We start from the raw sequence: 20,516 nt of genomic DNA, 5'->3' as shown, positions 1-20,516 counted from the left end.
CAGAGAGCAGAAATAGGTTTGATATCAACATTTACTTTGAACATAGAACCATTTTAGTGAATATATTTAGTTTTATTGGAACTTTACTATGGATTTATTGTCCTTAGTAGGCTAGGGGGAAAAAAAAAACATAAGAAGTTAGAAATTCTAAAAGTCCCCGAGTGTCTACTTTCATATGATCCATTAACCACCTCTGTGGAGTGTGACATGACAAAGAAACTCATTGCTGGACACAACAAAACAGGTGAGAATTCCATTTTTTGGCCTCTGGTTAAGAAACAATTGAGCGCCAGAAGGGGTTTGTAATGTCAAAGTTTATTTTCTGGGTAGCTCCCTCTTTCTAGGAAGCTCAGTGAAAGAAATACAAAAGTGTGAGAGAAGTCTTGACTTTAGTTAGAAAAATCTGTTGATTATTTCGAACCTTTACTGATGATTGCTGCGGATCACCCCTTATGTGAATTTTTTAATAGTGGTAGAATAAAGTAGGAAACCCGTGTGTGTGTGGTCATACCTAGAGGGACAGTAGGAATGACCGGGTCTGTGGTAGAAGGCTTGGCTTTGACTGGAATTGGTGTCAACGGCCCATTTACCATCACATGTCCTGCAGGAAACACATATGTCCACAAATATGCTTACTGATCACACACAAAAATAGTTTTACAAATAAACAAAGGTTGTTACAAAAGTTTTTAGAGAACAATAAGATGCTAATAAACCCATGCACACGTACCCAGATAATGCAGGAGTTTCTGTGCACGGTTCTGCGTGGGTTTGAGGTTGAACAGGTCCTGATTGTCATCGATAAACTGTGTGTCCACCGTGCTGTGCAAAAACTGATTATTACTCAAAACGTTCTGCAGGAACGGAATGTTTGTCTGCATGGAAAAGAGAGAGAGAGAGAGAGAGAGAGAGAGAGAGAGAATTGTAAACTGGTGTACACCTGGACATACTGCACACACAATATTCAATATTCATATAAAATTTGCATAATGGGCTTGTGCACTTGGTCCCAAGAGTCTGATTCTCTAAAGTAATGCCACATGCTAGACTAAAAACTCCCTAAGAAATTGTGTACATGTACCCTAACCAGTTTACCCAGACACACACACACACACACACACACACACACAAACACCCAGATTATGCATGTTAATGTGCAAAGTCATTAGAGCACAGGTGTAACTCACAGGAGTAAATATAACTCGAGTAAACAGTGAGGAATCCAAAAGAAGGAAAAAAAAAACAATCCAAAAAAGAATGGAGAAAAATATGGCATTAATCAGGTCCCATAATCACAAATCCTCCAAATATTTATCCCTTCACAGTTCAACAAATACACAAAATCAAATATTACCCTGATGCAGTTTCTTTCTCTGCCCTTTTCCTGAACTCTACACACTTCCCTTACGCATACGTCACTTCTCCAGGAGCTGATGAATAATTGACAGAACATAAAACTCTCCCAACTTCAGACTGAGGTTTAGATAACACCATGTATCCTTTAAACACTGTGTATCACAGAGACTTCTACATGCCCTTAACTCTGCATTCCTGCTGAGAGGCTGCAGTACAGCATCACTCACTCTGCTACCGTATCTCTCACCATCGCACTAACCCTGAGGAATGTGTGATGTGGGCGACTGATCAATAGCATATGGTGTTTAGCTTCAAAAAAAAAAGAGAGAGAGAGGCATGGATCTAGAAAGACGATTTGTACTTACATTATTTATAGCTGTTTATTGGCAAAATCCTTCAGATGTGGTGAGCGTAAATGAGAAACTATGCTATTAATACTGCAGCAAAGCGTAACAAAAAAAAAATCAGTAAAAACCCCAAATTCTTTTTTACTTTATTTTATCCTAGTGAAATACACAAGAGGTTTTCTATATAGAATTAGAATTGTGGTATTTAGTATTGAAATTCAACAGCAGATTAATATTCAAGGATCTCCTTTTGCCAAACACATGGCAGTAGCTGTGAATGAGTCCTGAACTAATACCTAAATTAATACTTCCTTAAATATGAACTAATGATGAGTTAAGGCACGTAATAATAATAATAATAATAAATTCATAAAGAGAAAAGCAAACTGCATGATTAGTCATGTACTGTTATAATAAAGTGTTACCAGATGAACAAATAAATTAATTTAATTCATTTATTAAATATGTAAAAGGAATGATGACTGAATGAAAAACAAACTTGACTAACATTTAATTAAAATAAATACACTACAGGAACTTAATCCTGGGTTATTATTGTTTTTAACCTTGCTTTTATCCTGGGTAGTGGAACGTTTTTTTTAACTGTAATGTAAAAAATAACTTAGGATTGTGTTTCCTTAGAATTTATTATGAGCCAGAGTTAACTATTTCAATTTTGGAAAGCCCTCAGATCATTTTATAAATAGACAGAGAACAAAGCAGGAGTTGTAACTATAACAAAATAAAATAACTACAAGATTGCTTTGCTGTTTTTTTGCACATTTATCACATATCTTTGTCTAGAGTAATGGCGTGAAATTAATTTCATATTCGATTCATATTATACAGTATCACATACATTATATTGCCAAAAGTTTTGGGACACCCCTCCAAATCATTGAATTCAGGTGTTGTTTTCAGGGGTTGTGCTTGACCCCTTAGTTCCAGTGAAAGGAGCTCTTAATGCTTCAGCATACCAAGACATTTTGGACAATTTCATGCTCCCAACTTTGTGTGAAACAGTTTAAGGATGACCCCTTCCTGTTCCAACATGACTGTACACCAGTGCACAAAGCAAGGTTCATGGATGAATGAGTTTGGTGTGAAGGAACTTGACTGGCCTACACAGAGTCCTGCCTGAATTAGAGCAGAGACTGTGAGCCAAGACTTCTCATGCTTGACCTCACAAATGTGCTTCTAGAGGAATGGTCAAAAATTCCCATAAACGCTCTCCTCAACCTTGTGGACAGCCTTCCCAGAAGAGTTGAAGCTGTTATAGCTGCAAAAGGCAGCCCAACTCCATATTACATTCATGTGCATGTAAATGCAGACGTCCCAGTTTTTGCCTGGCTCATAGTCTCCGCTCTAATTCATCCTAAAGGTGTTCTATCAGGTTGAGGTCAGGACTCAGTGCAGAGCAGTCAAGTTCCTCCACACCAAACTCATTCATCCATGTCTTTATGGACCTTGCTTTGTGCACTGGTGCGCAGTCATGTTGGAACAGGAAGGGGTGTCCCAAAACCATATGGCAATATAGTGTACACAACAATATAAATGATGAGTCTAGAAATATGTGACATATAACATATACGTTTTGTTGGTGTCTGAACTGGAATGCCTGATTCAGTGTCAGTGGATTAGAGTTAAACTCAGAGACGACTGTTCGCTAGCTTGAACAGACCCTTTCGCTCAAGAGGCCATGCTGCCTTTCCTTCTGTCTACTTATTTCTCTGACTAGTGATGACACATGATGCTGATGTCATTCACACCTATACACCAAGTGCTATATCAGTTATATTTAGGATAGAATACATACCTAAGTGCAATGAACAATTTGAAGTGAAAATTTAAAAGCTAGATGTTTTGTGTATAACTCCAGTTTATAACTTTAGTTTCTACTGTATAGTTGTTTTTTTTTATCTAAGAGCTTATAAACTAGCATTTTTGATGCTTTATAATATATTTTTATATGTGGAAAATATACAAAATATTCAGGTGTATCTAATAACCTAAAAGCTTAATGTGCAAAATATGCCACAAAGATGAATTTGTATGTTTATTGTGACATTATTTGCCATCATCAGTTTAAATGCACTTTTGTACTTCATGTCCCTGATCCATAATCCATGTGTGTGTTGATGTTTGTGAGAATCAAATGAAAGGTTCTTGAGTAAATGAATGTGCAATGAAAGAAGATATTTCAGCAGTGATTTATAACTATTCAAATAACTGCAGATTTCCATCTTGGCAGAAACATTAGGCATGTGGTGTGAACAAAGGTGAAAACAAATGTGTGAAATAAAGGTGGAGTGCAAAAACACTGGATTCTATAGAAATGGTTTGCACTAGAAGAATTCAGAGGACCTTTTGCAAATGCACAAATGGACAAACAAGGAAATTTTCTTTTAATCAAACAACTAGAAGGCATCTAAACAAGGTCACACAAAAACACACAGATGGAATCTTGTATGAGGGTTTAGCATTAACTAGAGGGTACAAATCAATACCATCATTATCTACAGGTTCAATAGTGTGCACCTACCCATAGGCACCCACACCCCCCCCCACACACACACACACACAGAGAAGGTCGTCGTTATGCAGTTGAGCCAATAAAAACAGGGCATAAGGTTAAATGGAATAATAACTAAAAGCTCAATTACACAGGAAGTGAAAGCGGGGGTGTTCTCTAATGCCAGTTCAACACCGGCTCTTGTCCATAGACTTGGTGAGACAGACTAACATTTCTAATGACTAATAGTGTCAAACAAAGTCATGTCAAGAGGTTAACACATTCGTCTCATTCTACAGAATACTATCTTGTGAAATCTTAAAGTAAGGGCATAACAGACATAAGAGAGTCGACAACATGCAGTCGTCAAACATTAAGTTTAGTAGATCAAAATGAGTTAATATTCATTTACTGTGGTAATGTCATTAACTACGGTTGACATGTTTCAGCAAAATTTCCAATCAAATCTCAAAAACTACACAAAAGACATGAAACTAGCCAAGAACTGAAAAGACATACTTCTTTTTCTCAAAATGAATGTTCTGCTCTAAACCTTTTACCATTTTGTAGGTATTTAATTGTGGTGGTCAAAGAGTATTATTAAACTATATCATTATTTGTCGTTAACTGTCTACTCACTGCTCCTCCAATGAAAATTGAGTATGTGGTAGAGAAAATACTGCATCTATGCACCTCCTCATCACTCCCCATAGTGCTGTTCCCATTTTTGGTCATTACAGGTGCAATAAAAATCTTATGGAAGCTAAATGGGGCAGGGAGCATGCTGCCCCATGATTGTGTATGATCAAATCAACTGGAAATTGACTTATCCTTCAAATACATTTTTTCTGGACATTGTCGGGTCACATCGGGTCATAACAAGCAAGAGAATTAAAAATATAATGTATTTAAAATTCTATTTTAAACTGCACTAGTCCTATGCAGGCAGTTCTGTGTACTAACACACAAACAAACAGAAAGTTTAGCTTTTATTTGGAAATGAAAACCATGAAACGCAACCTGTCAACTACTCTGTCTCCCACTCAGTGTGTCCTCTGACTGTCTGCAGTACAAACGCATGTCAACAAACATGACAAGTAGAAAACAGCATTAGAAGAGTCACTAACGCTTTATTTAAAACGGCTTTATGTAAGGACTCTAGGAAACGTTTATAAGCTAGGAATAAATCTTTTACTCAGAAATGCTAGAGAATTATGAGCAGGCTTATGTCCAAAATCATTAGCAGTTTTATGTGACTTTGTCTTTAAATGAAAGAGAGATGAGAGAAGAGCTTTCAATTATCCTTATGGGACATTTTTACAATTTAAAGCGGACATTACGTGTCAACTGATTGAGAGTTTTGCTGTATTTCTTTTTATCATTATGCATTTGCGCATTCAGGACACAGGATGTACATAGCACCGTATATCAGGGTTATAAATGTTCCTTTTATTACCTCTTTAGTTTGAGGGTGTTATAATCATTCATTAGGCTAGCATATGGGTTTCATAAATACGTTGAGGTATATTAGAGCGGTGCTTCATAATAGCTTTCAGTGGAAACAAACCAGCAGCATTTCATCTGAAGAGTATTCGTTTCTACGCTCCAGTAAAAAGAAAATAGCAGCTGCGTTAAACACACTCTAGCAACAGCGTCAAACAGATGACCCTTAATGATAATTAAGAAGATTTCTTTTTTATTTTCTTTCAAGACTAAGTCATATCATGGGTTTTTTTCATCAGTATTGCTTCAGTAAAAATGAATGCAGTGCTTATGGATGTTAAGAAGGCTACACACACACACACACACCTTAGCTGGTTGGTATTTAATTATTTCTTTTTCATGGATTCGTCAGCCTTGAAAACGCAGGGGGCATGAAACAAGGAGAAAGTAGCCGTCATAACGAGGCACAGGAAGGTGGCTAAGAAAGTTAGGCTTCTAAAAAAAGAACCGAGAAGAAAGGAGGAGATGGTGACATGAGCAGACGTATGATGATACAGATGAAAAGAGCTGATGAGGCAGAAGCTGAAGACATGTGATCAAGACTCAAGCGCCTTTCATCCTGGAGCACTTAACCTGCTCTCTATAGCCGGCTGTTAAATCGACACTGAAGCCAGGCATCACTTATGAAGACTAAAGTGGAGCTAATGGGGGTGAGGTGGGGGGTGGGGGGCTGGGGTAGTTTGATGACCCACATCAATAAAGGAAAAAGACACAGTCCATGTTGCTACACACTCAAAACACCCGTCCAAGATCAGTCTGTGCAAACAGTATATACAGGCACTATCATGTGTGTGTGTGTGATAAGATTGTCTAACTGAGTGGTGCAAAAAAAAAAAAAATTGATGGAAGATAAGATCATGTGTTTCAATCCCAACAATACTATAGTCATCTGTGGGCAGAAGTGTCTGTGTGGGAGGGATGGCATATTCTTTCTCCCCTGTCAATCACAGTCCTCTGTAAACTCATGTATGTGGAAACAAGCAGGTAGAACATTTCTTCAAGTCTGTGCTATACCGTCCTGTAACTGTGATGCATTTGGCTGGCTTCACATGTCTTGGAGGAAGCAAGTGTTAGAGTTCACCCTCCCTAGCAGGTAGCTGTACTGTGACAGGAAAGAGCTGGCTGGTGGGAGGGAACTGACAGATGCCCAAATTTGGTGGAAAATGGGAAAACATAGGCATAGCATTAATTAGCAGCATTATGTCAAAGAAAGGTTCTCAGAGGAAGAATATTAAGTGTGTGTGTAGTTTATATATATATACATATATATCCTTTTTTTGTTTTCTTACCTTATTTTAAAAACACATTTTTTGTTGGTTACTGAGCTTAATGTTAGAGTCAGAATGTCAGAATAAGGTATAGACAAGTCCATTCCCATTACATAGGCATACACACCTGTGTGTGTGTGTGTGTGTGTGTGTGTATGCATATGGCCCTTGGTATACAGCCAATCGTTTCCTCTCTGCACTGTCCATGGTACTGAAATGGCAACACAGCGTCATAGTCACGTCAGAGCCAAACCACTCAGCTCTGTGTATTACACAATAGCCCAATTTAGTACATTGTATTAAATATGACCTGCCAAAAAACTCTCCTCCAGCAGTACTATGTTTTGTATGCAGTAAGTTTTTATTTCATTATACTAAATCTCTCAATTTTTTTCAGTAATAAAGAATTAGTAACTTTATATCTAGTAAAGTTTAGTAAGTTACATCTAATTTAATTTGGTCATATTAGAAACATAATAATAATAATAATAATAATAATAATAATAATAATAATAATACTGTAAAAAAGCAAAGATAATGTATTTATCTGTACATTGTTGTGCCAATGTACAGATAAATTATTAAAATTCTGTTATATATTTGGAGTCCTAACAGTTTATAGCTCATACAAAATTAAGTTCACACTCAGCACACTTCCCAGTGAGTCCAAAGATGTTTAAAAGATGTAGGCTAGAAAGAAAAATACCTTTGCCAGATTTTAATAGATCAATATAATATCTATATTTCAGCTTAGAGCTGTTGTGGTGATATACATCATGAATTAATATAGACCTAAAAATTTAGGTTTTGAAACTATGTACTGATGTTTTTGATAATGTATGTACTGCTAACGAACATTTTGAAATATTTGAAATATTCTCAAAAAAGGAAACCAAGACTAATGCAAACTGACCTGTTTAAGCCCATTTGTTTGTTAAAAAAAAAAAAATCCAATCAGACATACGCAAAGGCAAAAGCCAAAAGACAAGATAATGAGCCTCTCTTGTTTAAAACAGCATTAAATATAATATATACCTGATTCAGAGTACCCACTTAAAGCTCATATTTATAACCATGCATTTCCTTTAAGTGCTGTTCACATCAAGGTGCTTTTAGTACCGGATTAAATTTGATCCCTGGTGTCAGTGCATGACTTCCACAATGAGATCGTCGTTCTTCTACCTTAAGCTGATCCCCCCCCACTCTTTCTCCTCTCGAGTTCTGTAATGAGCTTTTGATCAAGTGCCGCTTGACTCACAACAACATCTTCTGCCACCGAGACAAATATAGATGGACAAAATGAGTCAACACGCGAGCTCACACGTGAATGCTGCATGGATCCTTCTGTTAGGTGTGAAAATAAGCGTTTGAGCTCTAAATGTTGTGATTAAGGTGAAAACTGTCAGAGTTGGTGGGTCTGAGTAACATCGCTTTGATGATGACTGTAAACAATGCGCAAGGGCCTGACAGTGTTACTGATAATCCATAAGCGGGTGAAATCCTACATGAGCATGGGACAGATATAAGAATAGAAATGCTCATTATAGATCTAGTAAGGACGCATGTGTAAACACAGATGCATCTTGGCTAATTAGCACACAGCCAGCACAAGATCAACCTCTGTTTTGTGCATGTCTTGCTGTAAGCGAGAAAGTGGATGCAGTGCATGAAAGCACAATCTTGTTATAAGGGATTTGAAATACTTGCAACCTAATAGTTTAAAGGAATATGATTTGTGTGGCAAATCTGAAAGCTTCCTCCTTCCTGGAGTGTACAAACCGGTATTAGTTTTTTTTAATCTTAGATGTTTATTTTCAGTCAATAAAACCTTATTCAGATTTCCAAACATTACTTTTCAGAGAGAGAATTTATTTGTATGTCAGTAAAGAAAGTAACATATTACATAAAACACTATATTATTGTGGAGAGCACATTGGCATAGTGGTTAGCATGTTAAGCCAAGGATGTGGGTTTGATTTCTGCCTCTGCCCTGTGTGTGTGTGTGTGTGTGTGTGTGTGGAGTTTGCAGGTTCTCTCTGTGTTTCAGCGATTTCCTCCGGGTGCTTAAGTTTCCTCCCCCAGTCCAAATACATGTGTTGTAGGCTGACTGGCAACTCTAAATTGTCTGTAGTGTGTGTGAGTGTGTGTCTGACTCTGCTCTCTGTAGGATAAGTGGATCAAAAGATGGACATACTATATTACATAATACACAACATATTACATAATACACTAATTAATTCTGGCTGCCAGGGATTACCAGAAAAAACAAAAGTGTGTGACAGTCAAAGTCTCTGGAAGGTCTGTGGGAGATTCTACAAGATGCTTAAAAAAACATATTAGCGAAAATTCTTCTGAAACTGGATCAAGTACACTGCTGTATTTTAAAGGCAAAGGGTTGTCTCACCAAAAACTGGAAATTTTGTAATTTCAAGGCATTTGCTTTACACCATTTCTTTACATGTACCTAAGACTTTTGTACACTACTATACTTGGCTTGGAATTTTATTTGTCACATGCATATTACAGCACAAACTCTTAGGAAATTGGGGACAGAGCACAGGGTCAGCCCTGATACAGCAGCCCAGGGGCAGAGAGGGTTAAGGACATTGCTCAAAGGCTTAAGTGGCAGCTTGGCAGTACTGGGGCTTGAACCCTTGACCTTTCTGGTCAGAAACCCAGAGCCTTAACCGTTTGAATCATCACTGTCCTTGGAGCACCTCGGACTGCAAATCATTGTTTAATATAATGAACTATATCCTGCTGTCAATCAAAATTCTGTGACCTCAGAGCAACACACGTGACATTAACTCTCCAGAAACTGAAGCCTCATGATGTTAAATTATATTAGTCTATAGATACTGTAGATAGATAGATAGATAGATAGATAGATAGATAGATAGATAGATAGATAGATAGATAGATAGATAGATAGATAGATAGATAGATAGATAGATAGATAGATAGATAGATAGAATTAAAAAATGATGTAGCAGTTCACACCTATACTCTATATTGACAAAAGTATGTGGACATCTGACCACCATCACCATCATACATGCTTGCTGAAAATCCCATTGCTATTCCCTTTGCTGTTTTAATATCCTGCACTCTTCTGGGAAGGATTTACACTAGATTTTGGAGGATTTCTGAGGATTTGTGCTCATTCAGCCACATGAACATTAATGAGGTCAGGCAGTGATGTCAGGAGAAGAGACTTATTCAGCATTCCAGTTCAGGCCTAAGGTGTTCAGTGGGGTTGAGGGTCAGGGATCTGTGCAGGACACTCGAGTTCTTCCACACCAACCTTGGCAAACCCTGTGTTTATGTAGCCTGCTTCATAATGCTGGAATTTATTTGGGAGGGAAATCTTAATCTTACAGCATACAAAGACTATTTTGTGCTTTCAGGTTTGTGTCCACAGTTTGGAGAAGACCTATGGGGATATGACTGTGATGGTCAGGTGTCCACATACTTATGGATTCTAAACAATATTAAACACAGGCTGAATGTAAACTTTAAAGCTTTTAGCAACCTTGCTGTAGTGTTTCATCACAACAACCTCCAACCTAGTAAGGTCCTTTACCCAGGTTATATTATAAATAATTACTTTTTAGGTGGTTTGAAAACGTTTGAGAAATCCCTGAGAAAATATGAAATCTATATCAAGTGCTTTTTTTCAGTTTAGTGCTGAGAATATTCGCTCTATATGTCTATATCTACAGATTATATCTATATCTGAATTCTATTTCATCTTTTAATGCTAGTCACAATCACTGACTTTACCTACATGAACTCATTATGATTAGCCCATGGCTGAAATGAGCATACAGCACAAGCTTTATTCTAACTCCTGACACACAGGGTTCATCCCAAACCTTACATTACTGTACTAAAAACATTAATAAATACATAAAAAAAACATGGCGAAATGTGGAGAAATAAGGATCACGTAATTCCTGGTGCAAATACCAAATCTGAAGAATATTTGCCTTAAAAAGACAATTCCTCATTTGCAAATGAAGCAGAAGGTTCAAACAGAGATGATCTTGATCTTAATAGTGTAAACATTTCAAAAATGAAAAGTGAGCGAGGATGAAAAGTGAGTAAAGTGTAAAGGGGAAGAAAACTCGTTTAAACAGCTTCAAAGAAATGAAACTTAATGGAGCACATCCACAGTTTTTCTGAGAATGAAAAATCATCCTTCAAATCAAACAAGAAGGAGCTGAAAGTCGATACCTCGTACTCCCCCCACCCTTTCTCTCTCATTAAAGTGTGTGTGTGTGTGTGTGTGCTTGCCTCGACAGTGTAAATGTAAATTTGAGAGCTGTTCATACATCATCTATTCCAATATGAGCTAATAAAGCAAGACAAATATACAGAGACAGAGACACTGCGAGACGACTTACTGATACAGCAAACTGATACACAAACCACACACACACACAAATACAGATATTATGTTCGTTCATGGCAACATGCCAACGTTGAACGTGACTGGAATATGTGATGTCAGAGTTCAAGCTCAATGAACGCACACATAAACACACACTCACTCACACACAGACACACACACAGACACACACTGAGAGACTAAACTCTAATTAGACATCAGTTTCTAGCTACAGAGCGATTCTCGGTGGGGAGTCGTGAATCTCAATGTCTCTGAAGTGCTGCTTTATCTAACCGCTTGTCCTCTGCTCCTTTCCTTCCTGTTATGTTCTGCACTTATCTCTCAATTTTGCTCCTCTATCGCTCCTCTCCTCCACTCTTTAGTCAAATACTGCTGGAGGTGCTCCTCCCTCCCTCTCATACTCTGCTCGCTCCATCCATTCCTCCTTCTCTCTCTCGCTCACTCTCTCTCTCTCTCTCTCTCTCTGCCCCCTCCCTCCCTCTCTCCCTGTATCAGACGCTTTAACAGATGCGCCGAGCACAGTTGCTTCTCTCTCGTTCTTGCGCTCGCTCTCGCACTGCCCCACTTGCAGACTTTCGCAGGTGGGGGGAGGAAAAATGGCAGAACCAACTACCAGAAACAAACAGTCTAACGGATGAAGCCAGGACAAACGGAATAAGAGAAAGCAAAAAGCAAAAAAAATGGATGGGAACTGCTAAAAATAACTGCATCGCCAAAGACTGCCTTAATAGCATCCATCATGTCTCTTTTCTTTTTCTATCCTCTTTCAGGATACCTGTTCTGATCCATGGGATTAAAAATGACTTAAAATTCAATCAACGGCCGAAGAGAGAGACAGAGGGATGAAAAAAGAGGGGGTTTGTCCTCTGAACAGATTCAGCGGCATACAGCTGGTGAGAGCAAGAGCGAGGGATCGTTAGAGAGAGAGAGAGAGAGGGAGAGAGAGAGAGGGAGAGAGAGAGAGGGAGAGAGGAAAGAAGGTCTCTTCTCTTTTAAAGGAAGTGACTCGTCTGACTTCGCTGTCCTTCGGGACTATTCAGTCAAGGTTCAACGTGTTCAGTAAACAGGTTAGTGTGTGTGTGCGTGTGTGTGTGTGTGTGTGTGTGTGTGATCATATTTGAAGAGCAGATGTCAATGATGTTTAAAAGGAGGCCAATGACAGAATTGAAGATGTCTGATTTCAGCTTGAGAGGAGAGGAAGCTAAGGACAGTTAGAGGTACTGTGTTATTTATAATGAATAAATGGACTGACAGACCCATCTTGGCGGACGATGGGATGAAAGGAGACTATTATAAACGAGTGCAGTCTGAAAGCTGGTTATATAGTCTGTGCAAATGTTTCATTTCAGTCAGAAGATTAATGAATCATACCTCATTTGAACATATTGTGAATTTACTGGTTTCTTTCTCTGTATTCTTGCTATATTCGTGCACACACACACACACACACACGCACACCCTGCTGTCTCTATGGCACTCTGACGGAAGGTTGGCTGATGAGCTCAAGATGATTGACAAGTTGGAGAGCACAGTAACTGCACAGAAAACTGGGCTGGGTACGAGATTTGGAAATCTGTGTGAGTTAGCAGGAGAAAGAGAGAGAAAGAGAGAGAGAGAGAGAGAGAGAGAAAGAAAGAGAGAGAGAGATACAAAGCAAAGGAAGGAAGGTGGAAAGAGACCTAGCAATAGGCAACAAATTCAAAAGAGGAAAGAGAGAGAAAAACAGAAAAGCTCTTTGTTGACATTTAAGAGAAAGATCGATGTTATTGCTGTTGAATGAGGTGAGACCATGTTGGCCTGACATTAGTACTGAACGTACAGGTAAACAGAGAGAGAGAGAGAGAGAGAGAGAGAAAGAGAGAGAGAGAGAAAGAGAGAGAGAGAGAGAGAGAGAGAGAGAGAGAGAGAAAGAGAGAGAGAGAGAGAGAGAGAGAGAGAGAGAGAGAGAATAACTGATTATGAAAATGCCAGTAAGACCTCTTGAATTTAACTAAATTGAGAAAGGGCAAAGAGAGAAAGAGAGAGAGAGAGCGTGAGAGAGCAAGAGGGAGGCAGAAAGAGACAGAGAGCAGGGGATAAATGTAACAGTGAAAGAAACAGTGCTGGTAATGGGAAAAAATAATGTGCCCTTTAACATGTTCATGTAAACCTCCTGCTACTGAAATGTTTGATTACAAATGTTTTTATTCTCTTCCCAACCCTCTAGGAATGTCTTATCTTTTTTTTTCTAGCCTTCCTATCCTTCTTTAATTGCTCCTTTTTTCTCATTCTTGGCAGAGGGGACACTGCTCTGTTAGAGGACGTTAAGGATCTGCAACCTGGCTTCACTGATGCTTTGCACCACGAGACTATTGGAAACCTATAAGAAAAAAAAATCTGTAAGACAATCTGTTAGAAAACAAGAAGGAATGAGTGACAAGCACAGACAGGGTGAAATGAATCGATGAACAGAAGAGGCAGGTGGAGAGGAGGAAGAGTGAGGGAAATGCCCAGAACATAAAGTGGGGGAAAAAAATAGAGACAGCAGAGCGAAAAGCAGGCTGGCAACTAGAAGACCCTGAGAGGAAATGTGCTGTGTGTAATGACCCCAGATGAGAGGCTCTTAGCCTGGGAACATTCTGGAAAAACAGTGAATAAAGTTCAGTGTGTTTCACAGCCAAGCTTACATGGATACAAATGTGCAACTGCAGGCCTAACTCCATCTAAACTCCAGTGTGTGTGGATGTGGAGAGGACAGACACTCCCGTCCTGAACAGAGGATACGATACACATGTGGACATGGATACGGGGTCCAGCACACACATACACACACCTACACAAAGGCCTGCAAACACCATGACTGCAGACATGAGCTGATTGAAGTCCTGCGACTGACACAGACAACGAAGGTAACATGTCACACTAACATTAAACAATACATCTAATAAACTTCAGGGAGCCAAATGATGAGTGTTTTACATGTTTCTTAAGATATCTGTTTTCATTTTAGTGTTTTTGCTTAATCATCTTAGCTATCCTGTGATGCTGTGGATGATGCATTGCTGTTGCTATGCTGCTCATTTCCAGATTTAGAGATTCTTCTTCTTTTTTTTTTTTTAGATGAATAGGTGACACAATTTGAATGAAAGAGTGTGTTCATGAATGTGTCTGAGAACGAAATCGTAAAATTTGCTCATTAGACTTATTTAGACTTATAGCTGTCAGGATATAGACACATAGCTAGATATTTGGATGGATGGATGGATGGATGGATGGATGGAGGGATGGATGGATGGAGGGATGGATGGATGGATGGAGGGATGGATGGATGGATGGAGGGATGGATGGAGGGACAGAGGGATGGATGGATGGACAGAGGGATGGATGGATTGATGGAAGGAAGGATGGACTGATGGATGAAAAGGTGGATGGATGGATTAATGGAAGGAAGGATGGATGGATGGATAGAGGGACAGATGGATGGATAGATGGTGGGATGGATAGATTAATTGAAGGAAGGATGGATGGATGGAGAAATGGATGGATAGATGGATGGATGGATGGGCATTTACTAAACACAGAGTAAATGGACCTAATTACACAAAGTGGATAAGCCCCAGGTAAACAGAATCTTGTTTAAAGTTTCACACTATGTTATTGGGTTAATGCTTTTATTCACATACACTATATTGCCAAAAGTATTCGCTCACCCATCCAAATAATCAGAATCAGGTGTTCCAATCACTTCCATGGCCACAGGTGTATAAAATCAAGCACCTAGGCATGCAGACTGTTTTTACAAACATTTGTGAAAGAATGGGTCGCTCTCAGGAGCTCAGTGAATTCCAGCGTGGAACTGTGATAGGATGCCACCTGTGCAACAAATCCAGTCGTGAAATTTCCTCGCTCCTAAATATTCCACAGTCAACTGTCAGCTGTATTATAAGAACGTGGAAGTGTTTGGGAACGACAGCAACTCAGCCACGAAGTGGTAGGCCACGTAAACTGACGGAGCGGGGTCAGCGGATGCTGAGGCGCATAGTGCGAAGAGGTCGCCAACTTTCTGCAGAGTCAGTCGCTACAGACCTCCAAACTTCATGTGGCCTTCAGATGAGCTCAAGAACAGTGCGCAGAGAGCTTCATGGAATGGGTTTCCATGGCCGAGCAGCTGCATCCAAGCCATACATCACCAAGTGCAATGCAAAGCGTCGGATGCAGTGGTGTAAAGCACGCCGCCACTGGACTCTAGAGCAGTGGAGACGCGTTCTCTGGAGGGACGAATCGCGCTTCTCCATCTGGCAATCTGATGGACGAGTCTGGGTTTGGTGGTTGCCAGGAGAACGGTACTTGTCTGACTGCATTGTGCCAAGTGTAAAGTTTGGTGGAGGGGGGATTATGGTGTGGGGTTGTTTTTCAGGAGCTGGGCTTGGCCCCTTAGTTCCAGTGAAAGGAACTCTGAATGCTTCAGCATACCAAGACATTTTGGACAATTCCATGCTCCCAACTTTGTGGGAACAGTTTGGAGCTGGCCCCTTCCTCTTCCAACATGACTGTGCACCAGTGACCAAAGCAAGGTCCATAAAGACATGGATGACAGAGTCTGGTGTGGAGGAACTTGACTGGCCTGCACAGAGTCCTGACCTCAACCCCATAGAACACCTTTGGGATGAATTAGAGCGGAGACTGAGAGCCAGACCTTCTCGTCCAACATCAGTGTGTGACCTCACAAATGCACTTCTGGAAGAATGGTCAAAAATTCCCATAAACACACTCCTAAACCTTGTGGACAGCCTTCCCAGAAGAGTTGAAGCTGTTATAGCTGCAAAGGGTGGACCGACGTCATATTGAACCCTATGGATTAGGAATGGGATGTCACTTAAGTTCATATGCGAGTCAAGGCAGGTGAGCGAATACTTTTGGCAATATAGTGTATTTACATCGTCAACAACCATGATTACATAAACACAGTGAGTGACCGGTTTAAATAACAGCTTGTCTCACAAATTCATGTCCATGAGAAACAAAAGGACAGGTCTGCACTTCTGTACCTGAGTAGGTATTGATATCTTTCACAGCTGTCACCTTTTTTTTATTATGTATTTGATTAGCCGTTTGTTGATATCCAACTTTCACTAATTTGATCTCTCTCACTATGGCACACACTTTCATGATGTTCGGTATTTTGCCGTCTGACGTAACTGAGCTGTTTTTGTTACTTGGTTACATTTCTTATTGTCTGTTGCTAGGCATGTAGTCGTAACATTCAAACACCATGTAGCTTCACACCGCACACATTTGGCACTGCAATGCGGGGTTAAGACGGAAAAGCACTGCTAATTCTGCTACAGAGCAAGGTTTCATAACCCCAGGTAAAAAGAAAAAGATCACCTGGAGTTATATGCAGTGAGAAAAGTCCTTAAACGAGTACTACAAATATCTTTTAGTGATATTCAGATATAAACCTGAAGTAGGAATGGCCTAAACAAGAATTTTATTTATTTAAAAAAATAAAAATAAAATAAATATTAACAAAACACTGGATTTAACCGAATTCAAACAAATTCATTCTACAGGATCCCAGTTTTAATGTAAAACTTTAGACTCAACTTCATAAACCTTTCAGGTTTAATAAACAAACAAACAAACAAACAAACAAACAAACAAACAAACAAAATAAATAAATAAATAAATAAATAAATAAATAAATAAATGTATGTTATGTAGATGTGTATTCATTTAGAACACATTATCTGTTCAACCCAAACAATGTGTTCGTATTCAGTTATATCTCACAGTAACACATTCTAAGAAGTAACATATTACAAGTAGATTCTTATATTCTTATGAGGAGATTATGCCCTATTGTTTATTTGTTCAAATTTTGTTACTTAATGTAACCAGGAGTTTCTGACATTTACAAGAAAGAGCTCATTTGATTGCGGGTCAAACACAGATTGTTGTTGTTGTACAGAAAATTTGCAACGACAGAAACATAGACGTGAGCAGCATCTTGGGAACAGTGTAGCTAATTTTGATGCTAAAATGTTACCGACTCATTAAGGCTCAGCTTGGTTGTTCTTGATAGATAACATTTTTCCAAAGATATCTAATTTACATTTTCTGCATATAGTAGACCTTTCTTCAGAGTGACCTCCAGAAATGAAAGAACATTTCATCTCAAACTGTATACAGGTGACGTGAGGGTTAAAAGAGGCCATGGCTTGCTAGTGTTGGGAAGCTACAACCTTCTATGCAGTACTGCAAATCAGGTTAAACGTAACTCTTAAAGGCAGGATAGAGAATCTTCAGTGAAATATTTTTAATCATTGCTCCAAAATGGCTCATGGTATTCCAAAGGTGGAGGTACAAGACACTGTAGCCAACTATGAGAGCCAGTGCACCTACCAAGATTCAGCCAGTCCGGAAAACTGACATTAAGGCTCAGGTTACTGTGTACTGTAACTGTTTTAATGGCTTTATCTATATGGAATGAAACAAAATTTGAAATGTCAACATGTTTTTAATCAGATGTTGGCTGCTAGTTGGCTGCTCATGTGATGACAGATGCCCAGATGCCACTGCATGCATGGCTTGATTTGTGCAGATGGTTTAACTGCACACACACGAGTCAAATTACACACAGATGTGACTTTGAGAAATACTAATTTTTAGATTAAGCTTCATTCATTTTTGGGGGGTGGGGATGGGGGGAGTTTATATTCTCTCACTATTATAATCACACAGCAGGATATATACCAGCGTTATAGGAGTGATTATATAAAAATGAGAAAAAAACCCTGACATTAGCAGATTTAGCACCACACACACACACACACACACACATACACACACCAGGCTGAAGGGTTTCATCTCCTCTTCGTCCTAGAGCACGATCTGCTCCATGCATATTCATACACAAAGGACACTTCACTCAGTAGGATCCTCTCTGTGTCACCCCCCCCCCCTCTCTCTCTCTCTCTCTAAAGAAAGAAAGAAAGATGAGGGGAGGAGGTGGCACTAGGGCTGGTAAGTGTGCCCACTGTTGCCATGCCAACATCAATGCCATCACCCTGTGTGTGTTTTTTTTGAACCGCCTACACGACTCTCTTTCTCTCCCTCACTCAGACTGTCCCTGTAGGGAAGACGAATCCGTTTATGTCCCTCACCCTTTTTCCCCAACGAGCTCATCTTTCTCACCACTCCCATTAGCTCCCACGCTCAAAAAAGAACCGTCCTCCTCTTCTCCGCTGGCTTTCTGCTGTCGTCCAGTCTATCCGTGCCTAACAAGGCATGCAGTGATCGGCTATATCTGCTCTGCCACCTCTCCCCTCCCTCTGGCCTGAATGTGGGTTAATTAGCAGTTAGCATGTAGCAGTGCATGAACAGCAGGTTTTGATGAGCGGGGCCAGACGGCTATGTGGAAAAAATGTGCATGGACAGAAATAGAGACAGAGAGAGAGAGAGATGGAGAGTGGGTGGGGGAGTGTGACACCAAAATCAGCATTTATTACAGACCTGCACGATGGTGCCAAATGCTTCACATCATTAAGCGTCCTGGATTCTGTCCCACTGAGCTCGTACAGCATAAATACAGTCCCTGCACTCCTTCTCCCTCTGTGTGTGTGTGTGCGTGTTAGAGCTGGCAGAACACAATTTGCTGCTCTAATACTATTCAGCTTTTTATAATTTATGGATTCATAGGCAAAAAGTCCACATTACAACATTTAATATCTGAGGTTTTACATTCTGCCACTTAATCTTTAATTGGAACAAATTTCTTTAACACTTTGGCTGAAAGAGCGTCGCTGTAGGAAGATGGGGCTGGATAAATGCACGCCTTCCTTGTTTCATTAAGTTATTTATGTGTCCTAAATATAATATTACTTTAAAAAAGCTAAGCAAGGTCAGTGTTCATAACCAACAGTTTACTTATTCGAGTCTCTCACACGGTGCTATACTGGGGGGAGTGCACTGTATATAGGTGCTAGGAGTGTAACGGCATTATCTGTAGCTGTGTGTTTGTTGGTGTCTTTTAATGCTAACCCAACCACTACACCATAGAAACACTGGGAAATGAGGAACAATTGTAGCTGCTGCAACATGAAGTCATTTTTCATGAACTAATTACAACAAATAACCAGTTCCTCTAGGATTTTGTGATTGCCGAAATGAACACAAAATCAAGCAAACTCCACGATATTCAGAGGAAATTGCCATGCTTCAAAAAATTACAGCACAGAGATTTGAGCACAAGCACAAGACGTGTCATGTGACATCAACGGCACAAAGCCTTCATTGATTCACGTGTGTTAAACATGAGTACAGCGATTATAGAATGTAATTACTTTCTGTATTTTGTGTCTTCACTGGTAAGAGTATAAAAGTTTAACACACACACACACACAAAAAAATAATGCAAGAATTTCTTTTGCTCCCAAATCGAGCAATTGTGGCTGCAAACAATCATAAAAAGCTTTTATGAAATCCTGGAAGGACTAAATAACACTTTTCAGAACACATCTTTAATCAACTCCTGAAGCAGATGCCCTGTGGAACTTTCTGGAAAGCTTTTTATCTTCTGTGGAATGTGACTCAGGAAGCACGCTAACTACGTCTCAAAGCCTAAAGATCATTTAAGAGCGATGAAGAGCATGCACAATCAACACACAAGTTTTGCAACATTTCTAAAATTCATTAAATGATTATTATTATTTTTTTGGAGAGCCCCGTAGAGATCTGTGGCTCTGTACACAGGGCCTGCTCTGTGTGAGCTTTATAGATCCATGACTCTATTGATGAAAGCATATTTCATTTGTTTGTACAGAGATATTGTAGAAATATGATTTATATCCTTTTTACTTTCGATTCAAATCGCCCATTGGGATGCATATAGTGTCTATCTATCTATCTATCTATCTATCTATCTATCTATCTATCTATCTATCTGTCTGTCTGTCTGTCTGTCTGTCTGTCTGTCTGTCTGTCTGTCTGTCTATCTATCTATATATCTATCTATCTATCTATCTATCTATCTATCTATCTATCTATCTATCTATTTGTCTGTCTGTCTGTCTGTCTGTCTGTCTATCTATCTGTCTATATGTCTATCTAGTTGTCTGTCTGTCTGTCTATCTATCTAT

General features: G+C 39.3%; 2 protein-coding genes across 7 annotated transcripts in view; one reads left to right on the top strand and one right to left on the bottom strand.

Moving 5' to 3' along the window:
* Positions 1-20,516, bottom strand: part of pcxb (pyruvate carboxylase b) — a 222,481-nt gene that overhangs the window by 43,326 nt on the left and 158,639 nt on the right. For all 4 annotated transcript variants that reach the window (XM_058394276.1, XM_058394274.1, XM_058394275.1 and 1 more), the window contains 2 exons: positions 731-875; positions 512-601 (listed from right to left, as the gene is read on the bottom strand). In XM_058394276.1, coding sequence (XP_058250259.1) covers positions 512-601; positions 731-875 — 235 coding nt within the window. The remainder of the gene's footprint in view (positions 1-511; positions 602-730; positions 876-20,516) is intronic.
* Positions 11,544-20,516, top strand: part of LOC131355789 (leucine-rich repeat and fibronectin type-III domain-containing protein 4) — a 34,677-nt gene continuing 25,704 nt past the window's right edge. Inside the window, exons 1-2 of one of the 3 annotated variants that reach the window (XM_058394278.1) lie at positions 11,544-12,290; positions 13,675-14,285. The gene's annotated coding sequence lies outside the window, so the exon portion shown is untranslated. Of the gene's footprint in view, positions 12,465-12,541; positions 12,954-13,674; positions 14,286-20,516 lie in introns of those variants that run through there. The other 2 variants (XM_058394277.1, XM_058394279.1) reach the window with 2 other exon arrangements.

Source organism: Hemibagrus wyckioides, linkage group LG07, assembly GCF_019097595.1.
Source record: "Hemibagrus wyckioides isolate EC202008001 linkage group LG07, SWU_Hwy_1.0, whole genome shotgun sequence".
In the NCBI taxonomy this organism is placed as follows: Eukaryota; Metazoa; Chordata; class Actinopteri; order Siluriformes; family Bagridae; genus Hemibagrus; species Hemibagrus wyckioides.
Note: the sequence above shows the minus strand (reverse complement) of the source record. Positions and strands in the feature narration are given on the sequence as shown.